The sequence below is a fragment of the Sylvia atricapilla genome, chromosome 24 (assembly GCF_009819655.1).
Source record: "Sylvia atricapilla isolate bSylAtr1 chromosome 24, bSylAtr1.pri, whole genome shotgun sequence".
NCBI classification, from domain to species: domain Eukaryota; kingdom Metazoa; phylum Chordata; class Aves; order Passeriformes; family Sylviidae; genus Sylvia; species Sylvia atricapilla.
Window position 1 is genome coordinate 684,141 of NC_089163.1, and position 21,930 is coordinate 706,070.

General features: G+C 65.8%; 1 protein-coding gene and 2 long non-coding RNA genes across 3 annotated transcripts; 1 reads left to right on the forward strand and 2 right to left on the reverse strand.

Moving 5' to 3' along the window:
* The first annotated feature begins 8,300 nt into the window (after positions 1–8,300).
* On the forward strand, positions 8,301–16,223 carry CRYBG2 (crystallin beta-gamma domain containing 2). Its single transcript, XM_066335462.1, has 20 exons — positions 8,301–9,155; positions 9,393–10,424; positions 11,156–11,200; positions 11,291–11,409; positions 11,630–11,804; positions 11,882–12,021; positions 12,109–12,235; positions 12,518–12,553; positions 12,655–12,782; positions 12,971–13,097; positions 13,386–13,528; positions 13,596–13,722; positions 13,811–13,843; positions 13,939–14,051; positions 14,168–14,297; positions 14,540–14,679; positions 14,765–14,888; positions 15,372–15,530; positions 15,839–15,998; positions 16,121–16,223. Exons 1-20 carry the CDS (start codon positions 8,301–8,303, stop codon positions 16,207–16,209), a joined length of 4,002 nt encoding a protein of 1,333 aa, XP_066191559.1. The 3' UTR covers positions 16,210–16,223.
* On the reverse strand, positions 12,085–13,045 carry LOC136371377 (uncharacterized). The gene is made up of 2 exons (XR_010745332.1): positions 12,645–13,045; positions 12,085–12,372 (listed from the first exon to the last, which is right to left on the reverse strand). It is a non-coding gene; the product is annotated as an uncharacterized lncRNA (long non-coding RNA).
* Positions 16,224–17,846: 1,623 nt separating the features above from the next.
* LOC136371186 (uncharacterized) lies at positions 17,847–19,606 on the reverse strand. Its single transcript, XR_010745293.1, has 2 exons — positions 19,280–19,606; positions 17,847–18,008 (listed from the first exon to the last, which is right to left on the reverse strand). It is a non-coding gene; the product is annotated as an uncharacterized lncRNA (long non-coding RNA).
* Positions 19,607–21,930: the final 2,324 nt, after the last annotated feature.

Consider the following 21,930-nt stretch of genomic DNA (forward strand, 5'->3'; position numbering starts at 1 on the left):
CACCCCCCGGGCCGGGCTCAGGGTCTGTCACCCCCGGGCCGGGCTCAGGGGCTGTCACCCCCCGGGCCGGGTTCGGGGTCTGTCACCCCCCGGGCCGGGTTCGGGGTCTGTCACCCCCCGGGCCGGGCTCAGGGGCTGTCACCCCCCGGGCCGGGCTCAGCCCCTGTCACCCCCCGGGCCGGGTTCGGGGTCTGTCACCCCCCGGGCCGGGCTCAGCCCCTGTCACCCCCCGGGCCGGGTTCGGGGTCTGTCACCCCCCGGGCCGGGCTCAGCCCCTGTCACCCCCCGGGCCGGGCTCAGGCCCTGTCACCCCCCGGGCCGGGCTCAGCCCCTGTCACCCCCCGGGCCGGGTTCGGGGTCTGTCACCCCCCGGGCCGGGTTCGGGGTCTGTCACCCCCCGGGCCGGGCGGGGACAAAGGGCGAGTGACCAGCGGCTCCATTTCCGGCGGCGGACAATGGCCGGGCCGTGGGGGCACAGCGCCGCCCGCCGCCCCGCCCGCGCCGTGCCCGGGGCTCCCCCAGCGCTGCCCCGAACCGGCCCCGGCCCGCGGAGCCCCGCACAGGGCACCTGGGGCTGGGGGCTCGTGTCTGCGCCCACCGCGGCCGCCCCACGCGGGGCCGGTCCCGCGTGGTGTCCCCGAGCGGAGAATCGGGGCGGGGTGACCCGCGGGGTCACCGGGCACGGCGGGAGCTCGGGGGGACCCGCGGGGGGACCCTCGGCCGGGCCGGGCCCGCAGGGGAAATCCCGCGTGGGGAATCCCCGCGCGACGCCTCCGCCGGCCGCGGCCGCTGATCGTGGTGCTGAAATCCCGGCCCTGTCCAGGGTCCTGGCGCTGCCCTTCCTCCTCCTCCTCCTCTTCCTCCTCCTCCTCCTCCTCAGCCCACACCCGCGCACTCCCCACAGAGCCGAGCAGCCCCGCGGGGCCCCGCGGACGGACGGCAACGGAGGAGGACGAGGAGGAAGATGAGGAAGAGGAGGAAGAGGATGGTTTTTCTCTGTGAAGGCACCCAACGGGAGAGCGGCTGGCGGCTCCCCAGCCCGCCAGGACACTGTCATCCCGCGGGGAGGGACACAGGGGCAGCGGGAGGTGCCACGAGTCACCCACGCACGGTGTCACAGTGTGTCACCTGCCCCGCCCGCTGCTCTGAACGGGCACAGAGCGGGCAGGAAAGGCCCTGGCCTCTCCTCGTCACCGCTGATCGCCCAAAGCCAAGGGACGGAAAGGTCTGGCCGGTGTTTGCTGCCGGATCCCCACTCCCATCCCGGATCCCCGGGCAGGCTCTGGCAGAACCAGCCCAGGACGGGGCTGGGGACAGCCCTGGCACGAAGGGAACCACGGTGTCTGCCCGTGCCCACGTTCCCCTCTCTGCCGGCGCTCCCAGGCGGCTCGGGATCCTCCCGGGAGCAGGAGAGCGTCTGGCCCCCTCTCCTGGCTGCAAGGGTTGCGCATTTATCCTCCTTTTCCTCTCGGCTCTGGGATAACCAAGGCAAGAGGGGAGAGAATAACCCACCCTCCGCACGGCTCCAGCCCCTCAGCTCATCCCTGCTGCCATCCCATCTCCTTCCCAGTTCTCCCCGCTCCCTCGGGGTTTGGGGAGGGCGCAGCCTGCGTGTCCTGCTGCCCTGCAGGGGTGTGAGGGCACGGGGGAAGGATGTGGTGAGGAATGAGCTCCTGCTCCCTCCACAACGAATCCTCCAGGAAACAATCCCCACCCCGCCCCAGTGCCCCCTCCAGCCCCTTCCCGACGGGCAGGAGTGACCGGCAGCGCCAGGGGCATTTTCCTGGAACGATTTACGGGCAGCAGCAACTTCCTCAGCATCCCCCGGTTTCTGCCCATCCTCAGTGACTCTCCAGCCACGAGATGCAGCCACAGCCCGGATCCCGGCACTTCCAGGGACCGTCCCTTCCCATCCCATCCCATCCCATCCCATCCCATCCCATCCCATCCCATCCCATCCCATCCCATCCCATCCCATCCCATCCTTCCCCGGTGCCGCTGGCCCAGCCCACGGCGGCCCCGTGTCACATTTCTGTGTGTGCTGTATTTGTTTTCGGGGCCTGTTGAATGGCAAATGGCGAAGGGAAGGGGACTCCTTCCTGTTCTTTCAGAGCCGGGCACTGTGCCCTGCTCGGCTTCAAGGGACTCGCCGGCCCAGCGGCCGCTTTCACAAATAATGGCTTCATTAGATTGAAAGAAGTGGACAGTGACCTCACTGAAATGGACTTTCTGACCCCTGCTGACCTCTGGCCCCGGCTCTGACAGCCTGTAAATCTTCCCCCTCGGCACGGCCGGGCGAGGCAGGAGCTCTGTGAGCCCGGTGCTGTCCCCGGATCGGAGCCAGGAGCTGCCCCCGGCAGGACCAGCGCTGGGGATGGCACCAGGGTCACAGCCCTGGCAGAGATGGGGACCGGTGTCCCCACGGCGCTGCAAGCCCCTCCAGGCTCCTGGGGACTGAGGGGCCGTGAAAAATGGTGTTATCTGGGCCGAGGCTCCAGCGCCATCTCCCAGCGCTGTCACTGTCACCACGGACCAGCTCTAAAGCAGCCTCAGGGCTCCTGCCGAGGAAAACGGAGCCCTCTCCCTGCCCACCCCTCAGGCACGGCCCTGCTGCCTGCACACGGCGGCACAAACCTCCTCCAACCCTCGCTGAGCCCACCTCCCACGGCTCCCGTGGGCACAGACCCTTCCCTCAGCCCCACGCACCCAGCCCAGGACGCTGCTGCCCACTGCCCCGTCCTGCCAGCCCAGCTGCTGCTGGGGAAACTGAGGCACGGGTGGGTGTCTGTGCAATGGGAGCCCACGCCGGGCACTCCACCCTGCCCAAGGCTGGCACTCGCCCCCCGTGGCACAGCCCCGGGGCTGGCAGCGAGCCCCCCACGCCCCGGCTCCCTCCTCCCCACCCTTCCACGCTCGCCGCTGACCTTTGGCTACGAGGCGATCAATAAAGGAGCCACGGAGCTGCTCCTCCCCCTCACTGCCCCACACAGCCCCTGCTCACGCCGTGCCCCACCAGCCCCGGCCGGGCTGAGGGATGTGGGGACATTGGCACAAGTGTGCTCCCCGGGGTGCCCCAACCAGGCAGCACCTTCCCAACACTCCAAAAATCCTCCCCGGGGGCTTCTCCCCGCCCGTGGGTGCCCCCCGGCTCTGGGGATGGAGCGTGGCCTCCTGAGGGGTGCCCTGGGGCCGGGTGCCCCTTCCTGCCCTCCCTAAGGCACGGGGGTAGAGGCGGGTAGAGACACTCCTGTTCCCCGGCCTGCGGCGATGGGCTGTGCCCAAATTCGGCAGCTCCCTTTGATAAGAGCCCTGGGGCAGCAGCTGATTGATCGGCGGCAGAGCGGGGATTGATCAGGATCCCAGCCCATACATATTCCTGCCCGCTGATAAGGGGAATCGATAGCTGAAGGATATTCCTCGGAGGCTGCAGGTCCCCCCAGAGCAGAGCTCACCGGTCTGCCCCTTGAATCCCCCCAGCCCTGTTCAATCCTCACTCCCCCCGACAGCAACCCCAGGCAGTGGGGGAGAAAATTGCCTTGGGGGAGCCAGGAGGGCACCGCAGGAGATTGAGGAAGGGCAGAGCCTCTCCTCCAGCAGCTGAATCTCACCTCCCAAAGCATCGGCCCCTCCTGCGTCTTCCTCCTCTCACTGGTGACCTGGCAAAGAGGGTTTTCATCCTTCTTGGGGTGCTGGAGACCCCCCTTCAGAGTCCCGGTCAGGAGGAAGCCGAGCTGCTGATAAATCCAGAGCCCGTGGCCCTCATTGCCTCCAAACACCAGCAGGGCTCAGCCCCCGCCCAGAGCTGAGCCGGAGCCTCGCTGCAGCTGCGGCCAGAGCACAGCCCTCCACATCCCCCCGGGCACGGGGCACGGGCTCCCGGGGCTCACCCAGGGGAGGGGATACGCCTCGTGGGGGTGTCCTTTTCCTTTTCCACTCGTACCTCGCCATTTCCCCCGCCCGGCAGGACTCGGGGTGCTCTGGGGCTCCCTCCGGCCCCGTGTCGCTCCCGGCAGCTGCGGCTGAGCCCGACCCCGCCCGTCCCCGGCGTGCCCCGTTCCGTGTCCCTCCCTTCGCACACAGTGACTCAAAGGCCAGGCTGGCCCCGGTGTCCCTCCAGTTTCTCCAGTGCCCGGGGACACTGGCTGCCTGCGGGGGGAGCGCTCCCCGGCCGGCGAGGGCGGTCTGCAAGGGCAGCTCCGGCCGGAGGCGCAGCCGGGCTCGGCTGCCTGGGCACGGAGAGCCGCTCCTGGCACGCGTTTGTACGCGCTGAACACACTCGTGCACACACAACAGTGTCACAACAGTGACACAGCCCCAACACCCAGCCGGGCCGGGCCGGGGCTGCCGGCACCCCCCGCTGCCCCTGCTGCCTCGTCCAGGGGCACATCCCGCCCGGTGCCCGAGCCGCAGGGACCGGCAGTGGGCGCTCAGCCACCCTCGGGGTCCGGCGAAGGGCACGGGAGAGGTTCAGGGACCTGCCAAAACCCGGCAGCATTCGGCCCTGCCTCAGTTTCCCCAGCACTGAGCGGTGTCACCCAGAGCTGGGTGGCCCCGGCCGGAGCTGAACCGTGGCCGCCTGCGCCGGGCCGGCGGTGGCCGGGGAGGTTCCCGGGCTGGGCCAGGAGCCGGGAGTGGTGGCCCCGGGCTGAGGCTGGCACCGCAGCGGGCCGGGGCGGAGCGGGAGGGCAGGGCGAGGGCACGGGCCGGTGCTGGCCCTGCTGCGCCCCCAGCCCTGCGGGGATGGGGCCCTGCGCCCCGGGGGCAGCTCTCGGGGCTTCTGTGACCTCCGCTGCCTCCCCAAGGCCGTGTGAAGCCCCCCGAGAGCCCTCGGAGATCCCCCCGCATTCGGCGCCCCTCGGGCTGGGGGCTGCAGCGGTCACTGATGTCCCAGCCGAGGTCACCGCCGCCCTTGGCTCGGCTCGGGGCTGGGCCGGAGGTCCGGGGGGCCGGAGCCACCCAGGCCGGCCGGGCTCCCTGCCGGCGCTGCTGAGTCGGAGGAAACGGGGGAGCCGGGTCTGGAACCAGCCCGACCGGCTCCCCGGCTGTCAGCACCTGAGGAATGCCAAACCTCCGCTGCGCCAGGGCTGGGTGCTCAGGGCTGGGTGCTCAGGGCTGGGTGCTCGGGGTGACTCTGCCGGTCCGCCCAGCTGTGCGGTGTGCACAGAGCAGCACGGCCAGCCCGCTCGGCGCGGCACGGCACGGCACAGAGCCCGCTGGCCCGGGCCGGCACGGCGGGACCCTCGGCCGGCAGGTACGCGGGGGTTCGGGGTGGGCTCCCGGGGGGCAGCAGCAGGGGACGGTTCCGTGCTGCTGCCGGAGCCGGGCACCGGTGCTCCCGTCCCGCCGCCGGCCCCGGGGGCTGCCCGGTGCCCGGAGCCGAGCCCGGCCCGGCAGGGGATGGGAACGGGTCCCTCCTGCCCCAGGAGCAGCGCTGGCCGGGAGGGGGGATGGGGCCGGCAGGTGGCGGCTGAGCACACCTCTGACCCTCTCACCTTCAGCCCCTGAATTTTGGGGGCTGCTGGGGGTGTAATCCAACTCCTGCGGCTACAGAGCATCCCAGGAGCTGCCAGAGTCAGCTGCGGCTCTTCCACCTCTGCTCCCTCACGGCCCGGGCCGAGGGGACGGCGGGGCTCCCATGTCACCCTGTCCCCTCCTGGGCACGTGGCTGCCCACGACCCGGCTCGGGCAGCGAGGGGGACTGGGCTCCCCTGGCCTCCCCATGAACCTCAGCCTGGGCAGCAGCCACCCAGCCCAGATCCCTGATTTTCCTGAAGGTGGCAGGTCCGCTCTCACCCCGCGGTGACAGAGCTCAGCCCGACGTGGCCGCGGGCTCAGCTTAATCCGTGGTCACCGGCTCAAAGGCAGCCGCAGCTGCCGCCCTCGGCCCCTCCGTCCCTCCTGAATGTTAAACAGCACCTCGTGCCTTTCACTTGGGCGCTGGGAGACCCTTTGGGGTGACAGAGGCAGCGAACGAGGTCAGCGGCTTGGCTCGGAGTGGCCGAAGGGGGTTAATTAGAGCCGCGCTGGGTGTCCCGGTGTGGCAACACCGCTGGATCCAGCCGGGCACGCCCGGGCAGGCGGCGATGGCCGGCAGGGGCAGCCGGGGAGCTGCAGGCTCTTGTCCTGTCCTTGCATCCGCGTGTCCTCACGGCCTTGACCCACTGCTGCAGTGGGAACGGTTTCAGCAGAAAACGGGGTGCTGGGGCACAGCGGGGCTCTGGGTCAGCTCCTTTCCCGGGGTGGCACCAGGCGCTGGATCCAGCTGCAGGGATGGGATGGGAAAGGCAGACCTGGAGTTCTTTGGAAATGCAGCTCCAGGTGAGAGGAGGATGCTGAGTCAGCGGGTGCCACCTCCCCCCAGCGCCCCGGTGCTGCACGGAGCCAGTGTCCCTGTCCCTGTCCCTGTCCCTGTGCTGTCCTGGAGCCACGGGCACGACCAGGACATCCATCCCTTTTCCACTAATGGATGCCATGACCCTAGGGACCCAACTGTGGCCCTGGGGACCCAGCTGTGGCCCTGGGGACCCAGCTGTGCCCATGTGGCTGTTCAGCCCCACCCAGGGAGGTCCCAGCCTGGAGCAGTGCTCGCTGTCCCAGACAAGGGCTCATCGCCTTCCGGGAAAATGACACAAACTCTTCCTATCTGCTCTGGAAAGACCTGCTGGGCCGGGGAGAGCAGGATCTGGAGGGCGCGTGGCGGGCTGGCAAAGGGGCAGGCAGCTGCCTGTAGCCGGCACTTCCCTGCCTGCCCCGGCCCCCTGATCCCCTCGGGGACTGGGAACACCCAGCCTGGAGACTCATCCCACCCGGCTGCTGCAGGATGAGGTCCTCTCCAGAGGTGTCCCCCAGGGAAAGCAGCCCTGGGACTCGTGCAGGGACGTGTCCTAGATGGGGACCTCAATCCCAGCCTGTCCTCGGGCTGACCTCACATCCCTGTCCCCTCCACCGTCCCCAAAGCTGGGCGGTGACACTGAACAGCTCCTGACTGGGAGACACTGGGACGTGGGTGCACTTCCAGCTGCCTCCCCAGCACCTGCTGTGTCAGCTGCTTCCCAATCCCAAACCCAGCAATAAAACCCTTCTGGGGCAGGCACGTGGCCACAGCACAGGCTCTGCTGGCATCCCCCCAAGCCGAGGTGGCACAGGTGACACAGGTGTCACAGGTGTCCCTGTCCCCTGCCCTGAGCCCTGGGGCCCACAGCGATGCCCACCCTGCAGCACCCAACACCAGGACGTGGAGCTGGGGCAATCTCGGATTGGGGATGAGCTCTGGATGATTATTCCAGTTCCTTTCCTCGTGCCAGTGGAGCTGCAGAGGTGGATGGAGCAATCTCACCTTTGCCACACAGGCACAGGGAAGGGTCAAGGGATGCTGCTGCTGCTCAGGTCTCCACCTCCTCCTGCTCACCCCACGGCTGGGATCCCTGCTCCCGATCCCAGCCAGGCCCCTTCCCCCATGGAGCAGCTTCCCTGTTGTTTTCTGGCCTTGTTTGTTTGCTGCATTTGCTGACTCGGCGCAGCCCTTGCTGCCCGCCTGACTCATCCCACAGTTTGGGGCACGGCACAGCTCGGGGCACGGCACGGCCCGGCTGCATTCTGCACACTCACCTGTGCTGTGTCAGGCTCCCCTGTGCCCTACCGAGCTCCTCTGTGCCCTACCGAGCTCCCCTGTGCCCTGCCACACTCCCCTGTGCCCTACCGAGCTCCCCTGTGCCCTGCCACACTCCCCTGTGCCCTACCGAGCTCCTCTGTGCCCTACCGAGCTCTCCTGTGCCCTACAGAGCTCCCCTGTGCCCTACCGAGCTCCTCTGTGCCCTGTCACACTCCCCTGTGCCCTGTCACACTCCCCTGTGCCCTACCACACTCCCCTGTGCCCTGTCACACTCCCCTGTGCCCTGCCACACGCCCCTGTGCCCTGTCACACTCCCCTGTGCCCTGCCACACTCCCCTGTGCCCTCTGCCACAGCCCACAGCCCACCTCGGCGTGTGGCACAGCTCCCCCGGCCCTGCCGGACGCAGCAGCGCTGGCATGGACAGGGAGAGGGGCCCACGGTGCCCCCCACACCCGGCATGTGCCAGGAGCGATGGCACGAGCACCACCAGAAGCCCCAAAGCCACCTCCTGTGCTCGTGTGCTGCTCTCGAAACGTCCCGCAGCACCACAGGGAGGTGTGTGGGGTTTGAAGGCCGGGTTTGGGGGCTGTTCCCCGCGGGGTGGTCGCTCTCGGCTCTCCCAGAGACTCCTTCTGTCCCTGCAGCTCTGCCAGCCCCAGCGGGGAGTTCGGGAGCACGGTCCCCGGCATGGATCCGCCGTTCCGGCACGCCAAGAGCAGGGCCTTCATCTCCAGCGCCGAGCTCAGCATGAAGCAGGGAGCCGCGGGCGCTGCCGAGGGCAGGTCTCGCCTCCAGAAGGTCTCGCTGGTGTCGCGGCGCCTGGAGAGCGCCGGCAGCGCCCGGGGCCGGGCCGGGAGCCCCTCGCGGGTGTCCCTGCTGCTGCAGGCCTGGGAGAGGGAGATCGTGGAGAAGACGGGCTCCGGCCCCGCCGCCCCGACCCACCGCGAGCACTCGTCCTCCGTCAGCCTCCTCAAGAACTTCACGGCGCACGGCCCCATCTTCTCGCAGGTCTATTCCCCGGCGCAGAGGCCCCGGCGGCAGGACGAGCGGGGGAAGGGGGCTGACGGCTCCCCTTCCCCGGCCGCTTCCCCCCGCGAGGTGCCGGTGCACAGGGAGAGTTACGTGCACGGCACCCTGCTGCCCACCCGCCCCGCCGGGGCTCCCGAGCCCCCGAGCGCCGCCCAGGCCGGGCCCGTCCCCGCCGTGCCCAGGGCCAGGCAGGTCACCGTGCTGCGGACCGGCAGGGACGGGGCCGGAACGCGGCCGGCGGAGGGGCGGGGGGCTCCGAACGGGACACGCGACACTGCCGGGGTCACCGCGGCCTCGCCACGGCGGGCCGGCCCCGGGCAGGAGGGCGGGGAGGATTCTCCGGGCACCACGGAGGCCGCGGGGCTCCCGGCCGAGGGACGCCCCGAGGAGAAGGACTCAGCACTAGGGGAGCCCACGGCGCTGAGCGCAGCCGGCGGCAGCCCCGGGGAGGCACAGAGCAGCCCCGGGGATGCACAGAGCGGCCCCGGGAAGGCACAGAGCGGCCCCGGGGAGGCACAGAGCAGCCCCGGGGAGGCACAGGGCAGCCCCGGGGAGGCACAGAGCAGCCCCGGGGAGGCACAGAGCAGCCCCGGGGAGGCACAGAGCAGCCCCGGGGAGGCACAGAGCAGCCCCGGGGAGGCACAGAGCGGCCCCGGGGAGGCACAGAGCGGCCCCGGGGAGGCACAGGGCAGCCCCCCGTGCTCCCCGCGGGGTCCCGCTGGCCGCGCTGACCCAGGCGCAGCAGATCAGGGGAGCGTGGCAGAGGCGGACGGCACCATTTCAGCCACTCCTCCCAGGACAGAGAGCCCCCCGGGAGCCGGCTGCACCCCCCAGAGCCCCCCCTCAGAGGTGAGCGATGGGCCAGAGCCTTCAGCCGAAGCAGCGGCACCAGCTAAGGCCGAGGTTGAGCTGGAGGGGGATGAGACGACGGGAGAGCCGCAGGGCAGAGCCCGAGAGCCTGAGAGCGGCCCGGAGCCCCCCAGCGAGCCCGCAGCCCCCGAGCCCCCAGCCGAGAGCCCCCCGGACAGCACCGAGGAGGACCCCGAGCTGCTGGTGGACATGGAGATGCTGGTGGACACGCTGCGCAACATGGAGCCCTCGGAGATGCGGAAGGCGCCCAAGGGCCCGCGGCAGCCCCGGCCGTCGGCGCTGGGCCGCTGTGCAGCTCTGCCCCCCATCCACGAGGACCGAGTGGCCCCTCGGGCCGCCGTGTCCCTGCCCCAGGCCCTGCGGGAGCTGCTGGCGCGGGGCCCGGCCGGGCGGCCCCAGGACACCCCCGAGGAGGAGGAGGAGGAGGAGATCGAGAACCCGTACCTGAGCCCCGAGGAGCGGGCGGCCGCGGGGACCCTCCGTGGGGCGCCCAGGGACAGCGAGGGGTGGGCGGAGGGGGGCTCGCTCCTGGGGACGCTGGGAGAGGAGGAAAAAGCCAAACTGGCGGCCGAGAGGAGCGTGCTCTTCCGAGGGAACGTGCTCAAGGGCATGGCGCTGCTTTCCCACTTCCTGGAGCAGCGGGCAGCTGGAGCTGACGAGGGCAAACCCTACTCCCGCCTGGACAAGAGCGTGCTCTACAGCCGCTTCGTGTCCCCCAGCGCCGCCCTGCTCGAGCTGCCCGACAGCGACAGCGGCACAGACCCACCCTGCCCCAGGGACCACAACGGGCTGGGCCCTGGTGGCCATCCTGGCCCCGAGGTGGCCATGCTGGAAGCCCTGAGCTCTGCCTCTGTCCCTGCTGTCACCGAGGAGCCGGAGAGCACCGTGACCCTGAGCCTCGGCCATGTCCTGGTGAGTGAATCCAACAATCCCTGGGAAATGTTCTCCTTCCCCGGGAGTGGGGAAGGGGGTGGGAGCTGGACCCTGGAGCACCATTCCCTGTCCCCAGCATTTGGCTCGTGCTCCCCGTCAGAGAGGCCATGGGGTGAAAGTGCAGGCGCTGGGAGAAAGGATGGGAGGGCACTGGGAAGGGTCACGGGAGGATACTGGGATGGGTGATGGGAGGTTACTGGGATGGGTGATGGGAGGTTACTGGGATGGGTGATGGGAGGATACTGGGATGGGAGATGGGAGGTTACTGGGATAGGTGATGGGAGGTTACTGGGATGGGAGATGGGAGGTTACTGGGATGGGTGATGGGAGGTTACTGGGATGGGTGATGGGAGGTTACTGGGATGGGTGATGGGAGGTTACTGGGATGGGTGATGGGAGGATACTGGGATAGGTGATGGGAGGTTACTGGGATGGGAGATGGGTGGATACGAGGTCAAGCGATGGGAGGGTGCCAGCACGGCTGCTGGGAGGGTCCCGGGGAGGTGACAGGAGGGTCGGGGGCAGACGCGAGGCTGATCCCAGCAGTGCAGGAATGCTCGAGGTGTGGCTGCTCGGGGCGGTGGGAGGACCTGGCAGACGCCAGACGCGAGGCTGCGGCTGCGGCTCCCTTGGGCTGCAGGGAGATGGCTGCTGCAGCCGATGTCCCTCCGTGCTGCTCACCCGCCCGTCCCCTCGGCTCTTCCCAGCAGGAGGACGAGGAGGGCTCGCAGAAGATCAACACAAGGCCTGGCAAGGTACGGGCAGGGCGGTGCGCTGGGCCGGGCTGGGCGGCCGGGCACGGGGCGGTGTGGCAGCACCTTCCCCGCCGTGTCACCCCTTCCCAGATCATCCTCTACTCCGACGCCGGCTTCGCGGGGCAGAAACGGGAGATCTGGGACGACGTCCCCGACGCCACGTCCTGGGAGCTCTCACACACCATCTCCATCCGAGTCATCCGAGGCGGGTAGGGACAGCGGCGGGGCGAGGACCCCGAGGGAGAGAGCGCTCGGCTGCGACAGGCGCGCTGCCCGTGCCGGGGATGTCGCAGCCCGGGGTTCGGGAGTGACCGTCCTGCGCTTAGCCAGCGCTAATTACGGCGGACGCAGCATCGCGGCGGTGGCAGCGCGTCCCCACCCACCCTCTGGCCCGGGGGTAACTCTGGATTCCCCCCGCCCCGCTCCCAGGTGGGTGATGTACGAGAAGCCGCGGTTCCGCGGGCGCAAGTGCGTCCTGGCCGAGGGCGACGTGGAGATCGACAACCCCTGGACGGCGTACGGGGACAGCGGGGACAGCGGGGACAAGGGGCGGCCCCGCGGGAGCCGCCCCTTCCGCATCGGCTCCTTCAAGAGGGTGGTGCGGGTGAGTGCGGGGAGCCCCCGGAGCCCCCCGAGCCCCCGTGGAGGAGGAGCGGGGCCCGAACGCCGCTCTTCCCGCAGGATTACCGCACCCCCGAGATCAGCCTCTTCGCGGAGGAGAACGGCGAAGGCGCCCGCCTCAGGTTCAGCGGCTCGGCCGAGGACACCCGCAGCCGGGGACAGGCGCTGGCTGCCGCCTCCATCATCGTCCACTCGGGCCTGTGAGCGGCACCCTGCGGCTGGGGGGGCTGCCGGGGGGCTCCAGCACAGACCACAGCAAGGTGTGATGCCTTTCACCCGTTCCACAGGTGGCTGGTTTATTCCAAGCCTTTCTTCGATGATGATCCCTACGTTCTGGAGCCGGGAGGGTACCCCAATTTAAAGGCTTGGGGAGCAAAGGACCCATCCATCTGCTCCATGCATCCCATCAGGCTGGTGAGTGCTGGCTCCTGGCACGTGGTTCCAGAGGTGCTGGGGCTGAATCCGGGTGTGAGTGAGTTCTGGCAGCTCCCGGTTGCCATCAGGGAGATCAAGGTGTGGAAACAGGCCAAGAGTGGCTTTGGAAAGTGCTCCTGTGGGAAAGGGGTGAGGGAAAGCTTCAAAAGAGCTTCTTAAATGAAAATGACCCAAAACCCAGGCTTTAAAGGGTGGCAGCAGATGTCCCTGCAATGTGCCCTCCCGCCAGCACAGCCTCACTGGGGCTCCTTCTCCTTCCAGGGCTGCCCCGTGGTGGAGAGACCTGGTGAGCCACAGGTGAGCTCTGGGGCAGCTCCCAGGAATCACGGGCTGGGCTGGCCGTGGGACCATCCCCACCTCGCTTTCTCCCTTTTGTCTCCTTTCTCACCTGGCCCCAGGTGCTGATCTATGAGGCTGCAGCTTTCCAGGGCCGCAGCTTCACCATCAGCAGAGACATCTATGACCTGAAGCGCCTGCCCGAGCCAGGGCTGCCCACCGTGGGTTCCCTGCGTGTCCTGGGGGGCTGGTGAGTGGCCCGGGGAGGGCAGGGCTGGCAGCCCGGCTGGAGCAGGCTGGGAAGGTGACGGTCACCCCTGGGAAGGGCTGTGGAATGGCTGTGGGTCACTTGGGAGGGACGGTGTGGGTGGTGTCCCTGTGCCCCAGCACGTGGAAACCCTCTGAGGTCCTCACTGGCCGTGTCTGCCTGTGCCACAGCTGGGTTGGCTACGAGAAGGAAGGTTTCCGTGGCCACCAGTACCTGCTGGAGGAAGGGGAGTACCAGGACTGGAGGCAGTGGGGTGGCTACAGCAAGGAGTTGGTGTCCCTGCGGCTGATCCGGACGGTGAGGGCAGGGATGGGAACAGCTTGGGAATGGACTTAGGGTGGGCAGAGAGAGCCAGGCACCCTCATCCCATCCTCACCCCCAAAAGGAGCCTTCCCTGCCTGCGTCAGGCGGCTGGGCATGGCCTGAGATCCCCCAAACTCATCCAAGCAAAGGTTTGGCAGCTGCTCCCACCCTCCATCCCCAGGGTGCCTGAGGCCAGGCAGGAGCCCGGCTGCGTGTGTGCCCAGCCCTCAGCCCCTTCCCCTGACAGACCATGGGGCTTGGGGGGGCTCCTTCTCCCCACAGGACTTCTCTGACCCGGCCCTGGTGCTCTTTGAGGCCATGGACTTCGAGGAGGGCCCGAGTGTGGAGCTGAGTGAGGCGCTCCCTGACACGCAGCTGGCCGGCTACGGCACGGTCACCCAGTCCATCCACGTGCTGAGCGGAGTGTGAGTGTGGGCAGGGCAGGGGGGCTGCTGCGGGGGAAACGGGCCACCACTCACCTCCTCCCCGCAGGTGGGTGGCCTACGAGGGCCCCAACTACTCCGGCGAGCAGTACATCCTGGAGAAGGGGGTGTACCGCAACTGCGAGGACTGGGGGGCCACCGACTGTCACATCGCCTCGGCACAGCCCATCCTGCAGGTGAGGGACACCCCCTGCTCATGGGACACCCCCGAGCCGGTGGGTGCCACGGCCAGACACCCACCAGCCCCGCTCTGTTTGCTTCCAGGTCAGGGAACACAACCTCCACTTCGTCTCCAAGGTCAGGGCTGGTGGCTGGGGAGGGGGACACAGCCCCTCGTGGGGTGGTGGTGCTGCTCTGCCCCCTCACCGAGCCCCTCTGTTCCCCCTCCCCAGATCCTGCTTTTCTCAGAGCCTGATTTCTTGGGGGACCACGTTGCCTTTGAGGAGGACCAGGAGAACCTGCCCGAAGCCTTCATCCCACGCTCCTGCAGAGTCCGTGGGGGCAGGTGGGGTGTCCCGGGGCCATGTGGGATGGGGACAGGGCGGGGGTGCTGTGGGCCACAGGAGGGATGGATACCTGCTGTGATGGCTCTGTCAGCCCGGGAATGCTCCTCTCCACCAGCTGGATCCTGTTTGACGGGCAGCAGTTTGCTGGGGAGCAGCACGTGCTGTCTGAGGGCGAGTACCCCACGCTCAGTGCCATGGGCTGCCTCTGCTCCACCGCCATCCGCTCCTTGAGGAAAGTTCCACTGGTGAGTTCCCCTTCCCTTCCCTTCCCTTCCCTTCCCTTCCCTTCCCTTCCCTTCCCTTCCCTTCCCTTCCCTTCCCTTCCCTTCCCTTCCCTTCCCTTCCCTTCCCTTCCTTCCCTTCCCTTCCCTTCCCTTCCCGAATGTTTTTCCCCTCTCACGGGCACCTCCAGTTCCGGCTCTCCAGCCCTGGAACCCTCACTGCTCCCCGTTGCCCCTCTCACCCTGTCTCTGCCCTGACCCCACAGTTTTTCTCGGAGCCCTCCATCTTCCTGCACGGCCTGGAGTGTTTCGAGGGGAAGGAGATTGAGCTGAACTCTGAGGTGCGGAGTCTGCAGGCAGAGGGTTTCAACAACCACGTGCTGTCAGTGCGGGTCAAAGGAGGGATGTAAGTGAGCCCTGGTCCCCCAGCACCCAGTGGGTGTCCCCTGCCAGCCCGGGGTGACATGTCCTGTGCCCTGCTGTCCCCACAGCTGGGTGCTGTGTGAGCACGGTGACTTCCGAGGGCGGCAGTGGCTGCTGGACTGCACGGAGATCACCAACTGGCTGACCTACAGCGGGCTCCAGCACGTGGGCTCCCTCTACCCCATCCGCCAGGTCAGTGTCACCTTTGGGAGGGGACAGGGCATGGCACCCAGCGGGGTGAACCCCAAAACCCCGGGACACGAGGCTGACGTGGAGACAGAGCTGCCAGCCCTCTCGGGGTGGGCTGGAGGAGCTGGAGAGCAGCAGCCTGCAGCTGACAGCTCTGACGTGGGAAAGGTGCCACCAGCTCAGCCCTGCCACCCCAGATTCCTGTCCCCCACCCTGGGAGTGGCTGCCTTTGTGGTGAAACGCTCCCTGTGGGCAACTGCCTTGTAAAACCCGTGGCATCCCAGCCTGCTGAGCCGTGCCAGGGGACAGGTCACGGTCACAGCCATCGCCCTGGGGAGACGTGGGGAGCCCCTGGGGGCAGCACAATGGGGGAACCCCCTAGGGGTCCAGGATCCTCCCCTCCCAAAGCCCCCGAAGGCAGGAGAGGTCCTGCAGGCGCAGGCAGAAGGGGTTTTGGGTGCAAACACCAGGTTCCTCTCGTTGCAGAGACGGATCTATTTCCGCATCAGGAGCAGGAAGCTGGAGCTCTTCCTCTCGGTCCCCGACGACGTGGAGGAGATGAAGGCAGGGCGGGTGGTGGTCTCCAGCCTGAGTGAGCAGAGCAGCTCTGTCTGGTACTACGAGGACGGGCTGATCAAAAACCAGGTCAGGGCTCAGGTGTGACAGCCAGCACCGCCGAGGGGACCAGGGCAGCCCCGGCAGGACTCCTGCTGGGCACTCCCCACCCCACAGCCATCTTCCAGGGTTTATAACAGCTTTTCCCAGCCTCTGATCCCAGCCTTATCCCCAAACATATGGTGGTTCTCCTCCCTGAGTCTCACCTGGAGATGTGAAGCCATCTCTGGAGTTTTTGTCACCCTCCAGGGTGAAGAGCAGGGTCTTCCTGCTCACCCCACATTCCAGCACAGAACCAGCTGTGCCTCCAGGGAAATCCCTGCCCGTGTCCCTTGCAGGTGGCCCCCACCATGAGCCTGCAGGTCATTGGGCGGGCCGGGAAGGGCGCCAAGGCCGTGCTGTGGTCCGAGACACGGATGCCACGTCAGACCTGGAGCGTCGACTCCCAGGGACGGATCCACAGCCAGATGTTCGAGGACATGATCCTTGATGTCAAGGGTGAGGCCTCAGCCCTGGACAGAGGCTGTTTTCCCAGGGATGCCCAAAAATGGGGTGTTTAGTCCCTTCAGCACCATCAGGAGTGGGGTTTGCCCTCCTCAAACCTTCCCCTCGCTCTGCAGGCGGCCGAAGCTATGACCAGGACCATGCCATCGTTTGGGACATGGCTGATGAAAGACCCACGCAGACCTGGGACATCCAGGTGCTGTGAGGGGCAGAGGTGCCATGGGGAGACCCTGCCAGCGTCCCCACACTGGGGCAGGAGGCCTCAGACCCTGGTCAAAACTGCATCCCAAGCACTTCTCTGCCCCAGCCTCTGGTGTGAAGGATGACCATCGACCTCTCCATCACGGGGGGACCACCCCACCTCCCTTCCAAGGAGGCCTGAACAAGGTCCACCAAGGATCCCATGGACACAGCCAGCGTGGGACCCTCTGGAGAGCAGCAGAGCCCTTCCTCACAAGCGTTTCTTCCCCCTGAACTGTATTTATGTACCTGTGTAAGATACAGCCCCGCTTGTCTGGGCCAGCTCTGCCCGGGTGGTGTCCTTGTCCTTGTCCTGCCCACAGCCTGGCAGTCCCCCCACCCCAGCACCTCTCCCGTGCCGGTCCCAGACCCGATCCCGGCGCCAGGATGGGATCCCAGTGCCCTCTAGTGCCCGCGGGCACAGGCAGCTCCGTGCCCATGGAGTTTGAGGCGGGAGGCAGTGGCCAAGCCGTGCCCTGGGAGCGCCGGGGGGCTGCGGGATGCCACCAGCTCCAGCTCAGGGGGACCCCAGCCTGTGGCCTTGGGGGTCCCTGTCGTGACACCCCGGGCTGAGCTCAGAGCCAGCAGCGTCCCTGAGCAGGGCTGCGTCATGGCTCAGGTCACCCATCTTCCAAGCGCCCAGGACGGAGGTTTTGCCCACCTGGGTCGAGAGCAGGAACTCCCCGGGGATGTGGCTCGGAGCCAGGGGGACACGGGGCGAGAAATGGAGACAATAAGCGCTTCTGTCCTCGCTGCTGGGAAGAGGACACGGCTGCCACACGACAGACCTTGCTCGTCTGGTCACTGCATGGCGGCAGCGACCACTCGTCACCCTCGCCGGTGACAGCCTGGGGTGCGCCAGGTGACATCGGGCTGGGGACGGCTGGGCCTCCCAGCAACAGCCACCAACAAACGCCCATCTTGTACGTGTCTCCCATTGCCCCAGTACCCGCTCGGGCAGGAGGACAGGCAGCCACAGGAGGGATTTAAATGTTAAGATCAGCGTGGCAGGAAGGGACGCTGAAGAAAGTAAAAGTCCCTCAATATTGCAGAGCTCGCAGCACACAGCGAGTCCGCTCCCAGCAGCGCCCGCGCCCCGCAGAAAAAGGCGCGCGTCAGCTCACGGTTTTATATTAACGCCGCCGGGCTGTGATTGGCTGAGGGCGGGAGCTGGCGGCACCGGATTGGCTGCGAGCAGCAGCCCCTGCCGCGGGATTGGCCGGGGCGGAGCGCGGGCTGCCCGGTCCTGCCTGAGGCGGCGTGAGGCGGCGTGAGGGGATCCCGCCCGGAGCCGCGGGACCTGAGGGGACACTGAGGGGACACTCGGGGGCCTGAGGGGACACTCGGGGCACACCCGGGGATCCAGGCCCTGCTCCCCGCACCCGGCCCCTCCAGCCCTCACACCCCCGTCAGCCCCGCTACCGAACCGGGAGAAGGCAGAGACGAGCCCGAGGTCTCGGCACCAGCGCGTTTATTGCTCCGCTCCCCAAGGCCGGGGGGCTGACTCGGAGGCCGGGCGGACGAGGCGAGCGGGGGGCGGCTGAATACGACGGCAAATGATCCAGGGGAGCGTGCGGGAGGAGCGGGGCCGCGCCGGGGCCGTCGGGCTCAGCGCAGCTGCAGCAGCAGCGCCGCCGCCACCCCCAGCGCCATGGAGAGCAGCGGCGGGCTGCCGCAGGCCGCGCTCAGGCCGCTGCTGGTCGTGCTGTTGCTCGGGGCAGGACCTTTCGGAGGAGATAACTCACCGGCCGCCTGGCTGAGGGACTGGGGAAAACAAAAAAAAAAGGTGTTTCAGCCATCCCTCCCGACAGCAGCGCGGAGGTGAAAGCCTTGAGACCCCTCGCAGGATGGGGCAAAAGGAGCCGGGGCACTCCAGTGCTCACACTGCCCCAGCCCAGGCAGCACAAACAGCCTCCTGACCCCGGGCAGGTTCCCCTTCACACTCCAGCTCTTGGCTTTGGGCTTGTCCCAACGCGGGGAGGGAAGCGAGCCCTCCCTGGAATTACTACTCTGCTTCTAACCAGGGGGATTTTTAGAAATTAGGGGGGAAGTGGAAGGCAGAGAGAGGTCTCTGCTTCTCCCGCTGCTGCGAGGAAGTGGTGACGAGTGACGGCCGTGTGGGTGCGGAGGCGGTGGGGTGTGGGAAATGCCCGTGCTAGAAGCCAGGGGCAGGGGAGGAAGGGACCCCAACCCCGGCTACCGCAAACAGGGCGGCTGCAAGCCGTTCCAGGGCGCTTTTCTCCCTCTCTAACGCTGCCCTGGCTGCTGGAAAAGTGATGCCATTTCCCCACTGTGGAACACGCTGGCTTACACCTCTCCTCAGGGTCCCTCCAGAGATGGGAAAGGACCAGGAACGGAGCCCAAAACTCTGCCCCTTTGCCACACTCTTATCCTTTTTGCCTGGTTTACAGAGGAGGAATCCCAAAATGTAAACGGATCCTGTGGAACCAGCAGCAGGTTGCAGCTGTGTGGAACTTCATGAGTGGAGTAAGCACGGACAGATCTAGCCCTGTTACCAACACGTAGGGAAAAATTCATCCCAAAAGCTGCCCCAAAGTGCGTCGTGCTCCCCGAAAGTACTGGTGGGTTCACCCCTAACCACCCTGGAGAGCCCCGACATCCCTCAGCATGGCTCTCAGACTGAGCCCCCCAGCAGGAAGGAAAATAACATCCACTGGGGAGAGGTGAAAGCACAGCCCGGTGTCCCCTCTGGGCAGCCACACTCAGCAACCCACTGCAGGCACGGGCTGGGGCCAGCGGGCCAAGGAGAGCCTGGAAGACGGGCTGGAGAGCTCAGTGTGAGGGTTACAGACGTCACTGGGACTCTCAAGCTAAAGAAACGCTTTCAAAAAGCACCACATGGAAATGTCTGGACCTTCCACACCACAGCGCAAAGCTCTGGGTAAGATCACGGCGGTTAAAATCAAAGAGAAACCCAAAAACCGGAGTTTTTCCAGCTGAAAGCAGAATTTTCCCCCTGCCTGAACCCTCCCCAGCCCTGGGCAGAGGTGGCTGGACCCCGGCGCTGTCCTTACCAGGCACAGGCCGAGCAGGGCGAGCAGCAGGAGCGGGCAGGAGCGCTGCAGGGGCGGCATGGCCATGGCTCGATGGCTGCTGTGACACTTCCTCATCCACCTCCTCGTTTTAGCTCAGCGAGAACCACCAACCACCAATCACCTCACTTCCCAACAGCATCTGGGGAAGTCGTTTATACGCTGCCTGTGCTGCGAGGAAAAGGTGCCAGAGCTGAGGTGGGAATCTCCAGCCCCTGGAGCGGTTTCTCAACAGTCCCTGGCACCAGAGCAGCTCCCGCTCCCTGGGATAAGTAACAGAACACAAATTTTCAGTTGTCCTGGAGTCGCTGAATAGAGCTTAAAGACTAAGTGGCAAAATAAGATAAAAGGATGTCAAGGGATGAACACAGGATGATAAACATGGATGGAAACAGTGGAGAAACAGATAAGGACTACAGTTGGGTTTGTGTGTACAAAGACGCAATGGTGCATGCCCAAAGAAAAAGTTCGAGAAAAGGCTGAAACCCCTCAGGCTCTGCTTCTCCCTGGGGGTCTCTCTGTCCTCACAGCCACCAGGACCAAGAGTGACTGAAACCCTCCCTGGATCACCGGGGCAGTCCAAATTGCAGCCAAAATTGGAAGAAACAAACCTCCTTCCCTCCAGGTGGAGCTGGAGCCAAGGTGTCCTTGGGATTTGAGTCACAGATCCTAAATAAAGGATCAGGGAAATGCTTCCTTTAACCTGGGGAAATCCATCTCCTCACAGCAGATCTCTGAGCTCCCTCATCCTGCAGCAGCAGGAAACAAAAGGCATCTGGTTATTTTAACATGGTTTGAAATGAATAAAGTCACTGGAGCGTGCTGAGAATACACACCTGCTGTCTGGGTTTGTGGTGGTGAAGCACATCATGGTGATCTCCCTGTCGGCTTCCGCCCAGAGCCAAGGGCTCTTCTGCAGAAAAGCTTCACCAAATTTAGCTCGGTTTTGCTCTTTGGGCAAATGGAAACAGAAGTCTCTTGAACACAGCCAGCATCCCTGGAAGTGTCCAAGGCCAGGTTGGACAGGGTTTGGAGCAACCTGGGATAGTGGAAGGTGTTCCTGTCCATGGCAGGGGATGGGAGTGAGATGAGCTTTGAGATCCCTTGTGCCCAAACCAGTCTGTGGTTCTGTGAACGCCCCATCAAAGGAGGGAAAACTGGGGGGATAATTGGCCTGTGCTGCTCATCCCCAGCTGGCGAGGCCGAGCTCCCTGGAGAGCAGCCCAGAGGAGCTGCTCTGGAGGACACCCAGGAAAGGCTCCCGGGATGGTGACAACGCTGCCTGGAGTTCAGAGCACCGGCGAGGCCAAGAGCGGTGCCCAGGTGAAAAAACAGAGACCAAGGAAGCAGGTGAGAGGATCGGGAGGAGCTGCACGGCGTGAGGTGCCTCAGGCCAGGCTGGTGTGTATGTCCGGAGTGGGGCTGAGGAGAAAAACGGGACCCACTCCCGGTCCTGTCCCGGTCCCGGGGTCCGCATCCCGGGAGAACGCGCGCGGTGCATGCTGGGAGTGGTAGTTCCCGGGAACTCCAGCGCTCACCACGTGACCAGCACCGGACCAATCGCAGCGGCCCCAGCGTCGCCGTGGCAACCGTCCTCAAACAAGATGGCGGCGGGGGGGTGAGTGAGGGCCCAGGGGCGGCGGGGACCCCCCGGGCTCGGACCACCCCCAAATTTGGGTATCCCCCTCCCAGGGTCTCCCCACCACACCCCGGGTACGGGCAGAGCTGCCACCTCTGGCAGGTTCCCCCTCCCAGGGCTCTTCTCCCAAATCACCCCCTGGGTATCGCCGCTATTTTGAGCCCCTTTTTGCCCCTCCGTCCCTCAAACTGCCCGTTCTGCACGGAAAACGAGGCTGTATAGGCCGGGAGGATGGGCTGATCACAAAAACGTACAGTTTGGGATTGATTTTTTCCACAGCTTTTTCAATTATATTTAGAAAATTAATCCACTGAACAAACACCCCCAAAGTTAATGAAGATGTGCTTTATTCCATATGTTATCCCCTCTTATTCGTGCTCAAAAAGGCAGAGCTGTCCAAGGTCATTATCTTCACAGGGAAGGTTGTTATTACCCTTTACACAACAGATGCAGCTCTCTCCCTCACAAGTATCCAAAACCAGACAAATAACAAGATATTTCCACATCCTGAACCAGCCCTAGAACACTGGCTATTTTTACAGTTCCACTTAACGTCACATCCTCCCTGTTTGATTTCAGAACAAGATCTCCCATTTTGCTCCCAGAGAAGTTTGCTGCTTCTGATAATTGCAGAGCACTGTGAGCTTTTTTCTTTTTCCCACTAAAATAACTCGATGTTACCACTTTATGCCTCTCTGTGCAAGTGTTGTGGTCTCTTTCTGCAAACTCCACTTCGTGCTCACTCTTGCAGCTGCTGGGATTTTGCCTTCCCGTGGTCCTGGCTCCTGAGGAGCACCCACACACCCCCAGAAATTTGGGAATACTGATGGCATTGATGGACCACCTGCTCTCTCCTGCCCTCTCTTTCCCTCAGCACAATATTGATATTTCCTTACCTGCTTTTGGAGAAGCTGTGTCCAAACACTTGACCTGTTTTCTTCCTTTTTCAGGAGAGGCCAGGTTCTCTCCTAGGACAAAGGCACTCTCCACTCCT

Bases quoted from the DNA above. Each gene is read 5' to 3' on its own strand.
- CRYBG2 (XM_066335462.1), top strand. From the start codon at position 8,301: ATGGATCCGCCGTTCCGGCACGCCAAGAGCAGGGCCTTCATCTCCAGC. The intron at 12,236-12,517 runs GTGAGTGCTGGC...TTCTCCTTCCAG, and splicing joins CCATGCATCCCATCAGGCTG to GGCTGCCCCGTGGTGGAGAG. The intron at 12,783-12,970 runs GTGAGTGGCCCG...CCTGTGCCACAG, and splicing joins CTGCGTGTCCTGGGGGGCTG to CTGGGTTGGCTACGAGAAGG.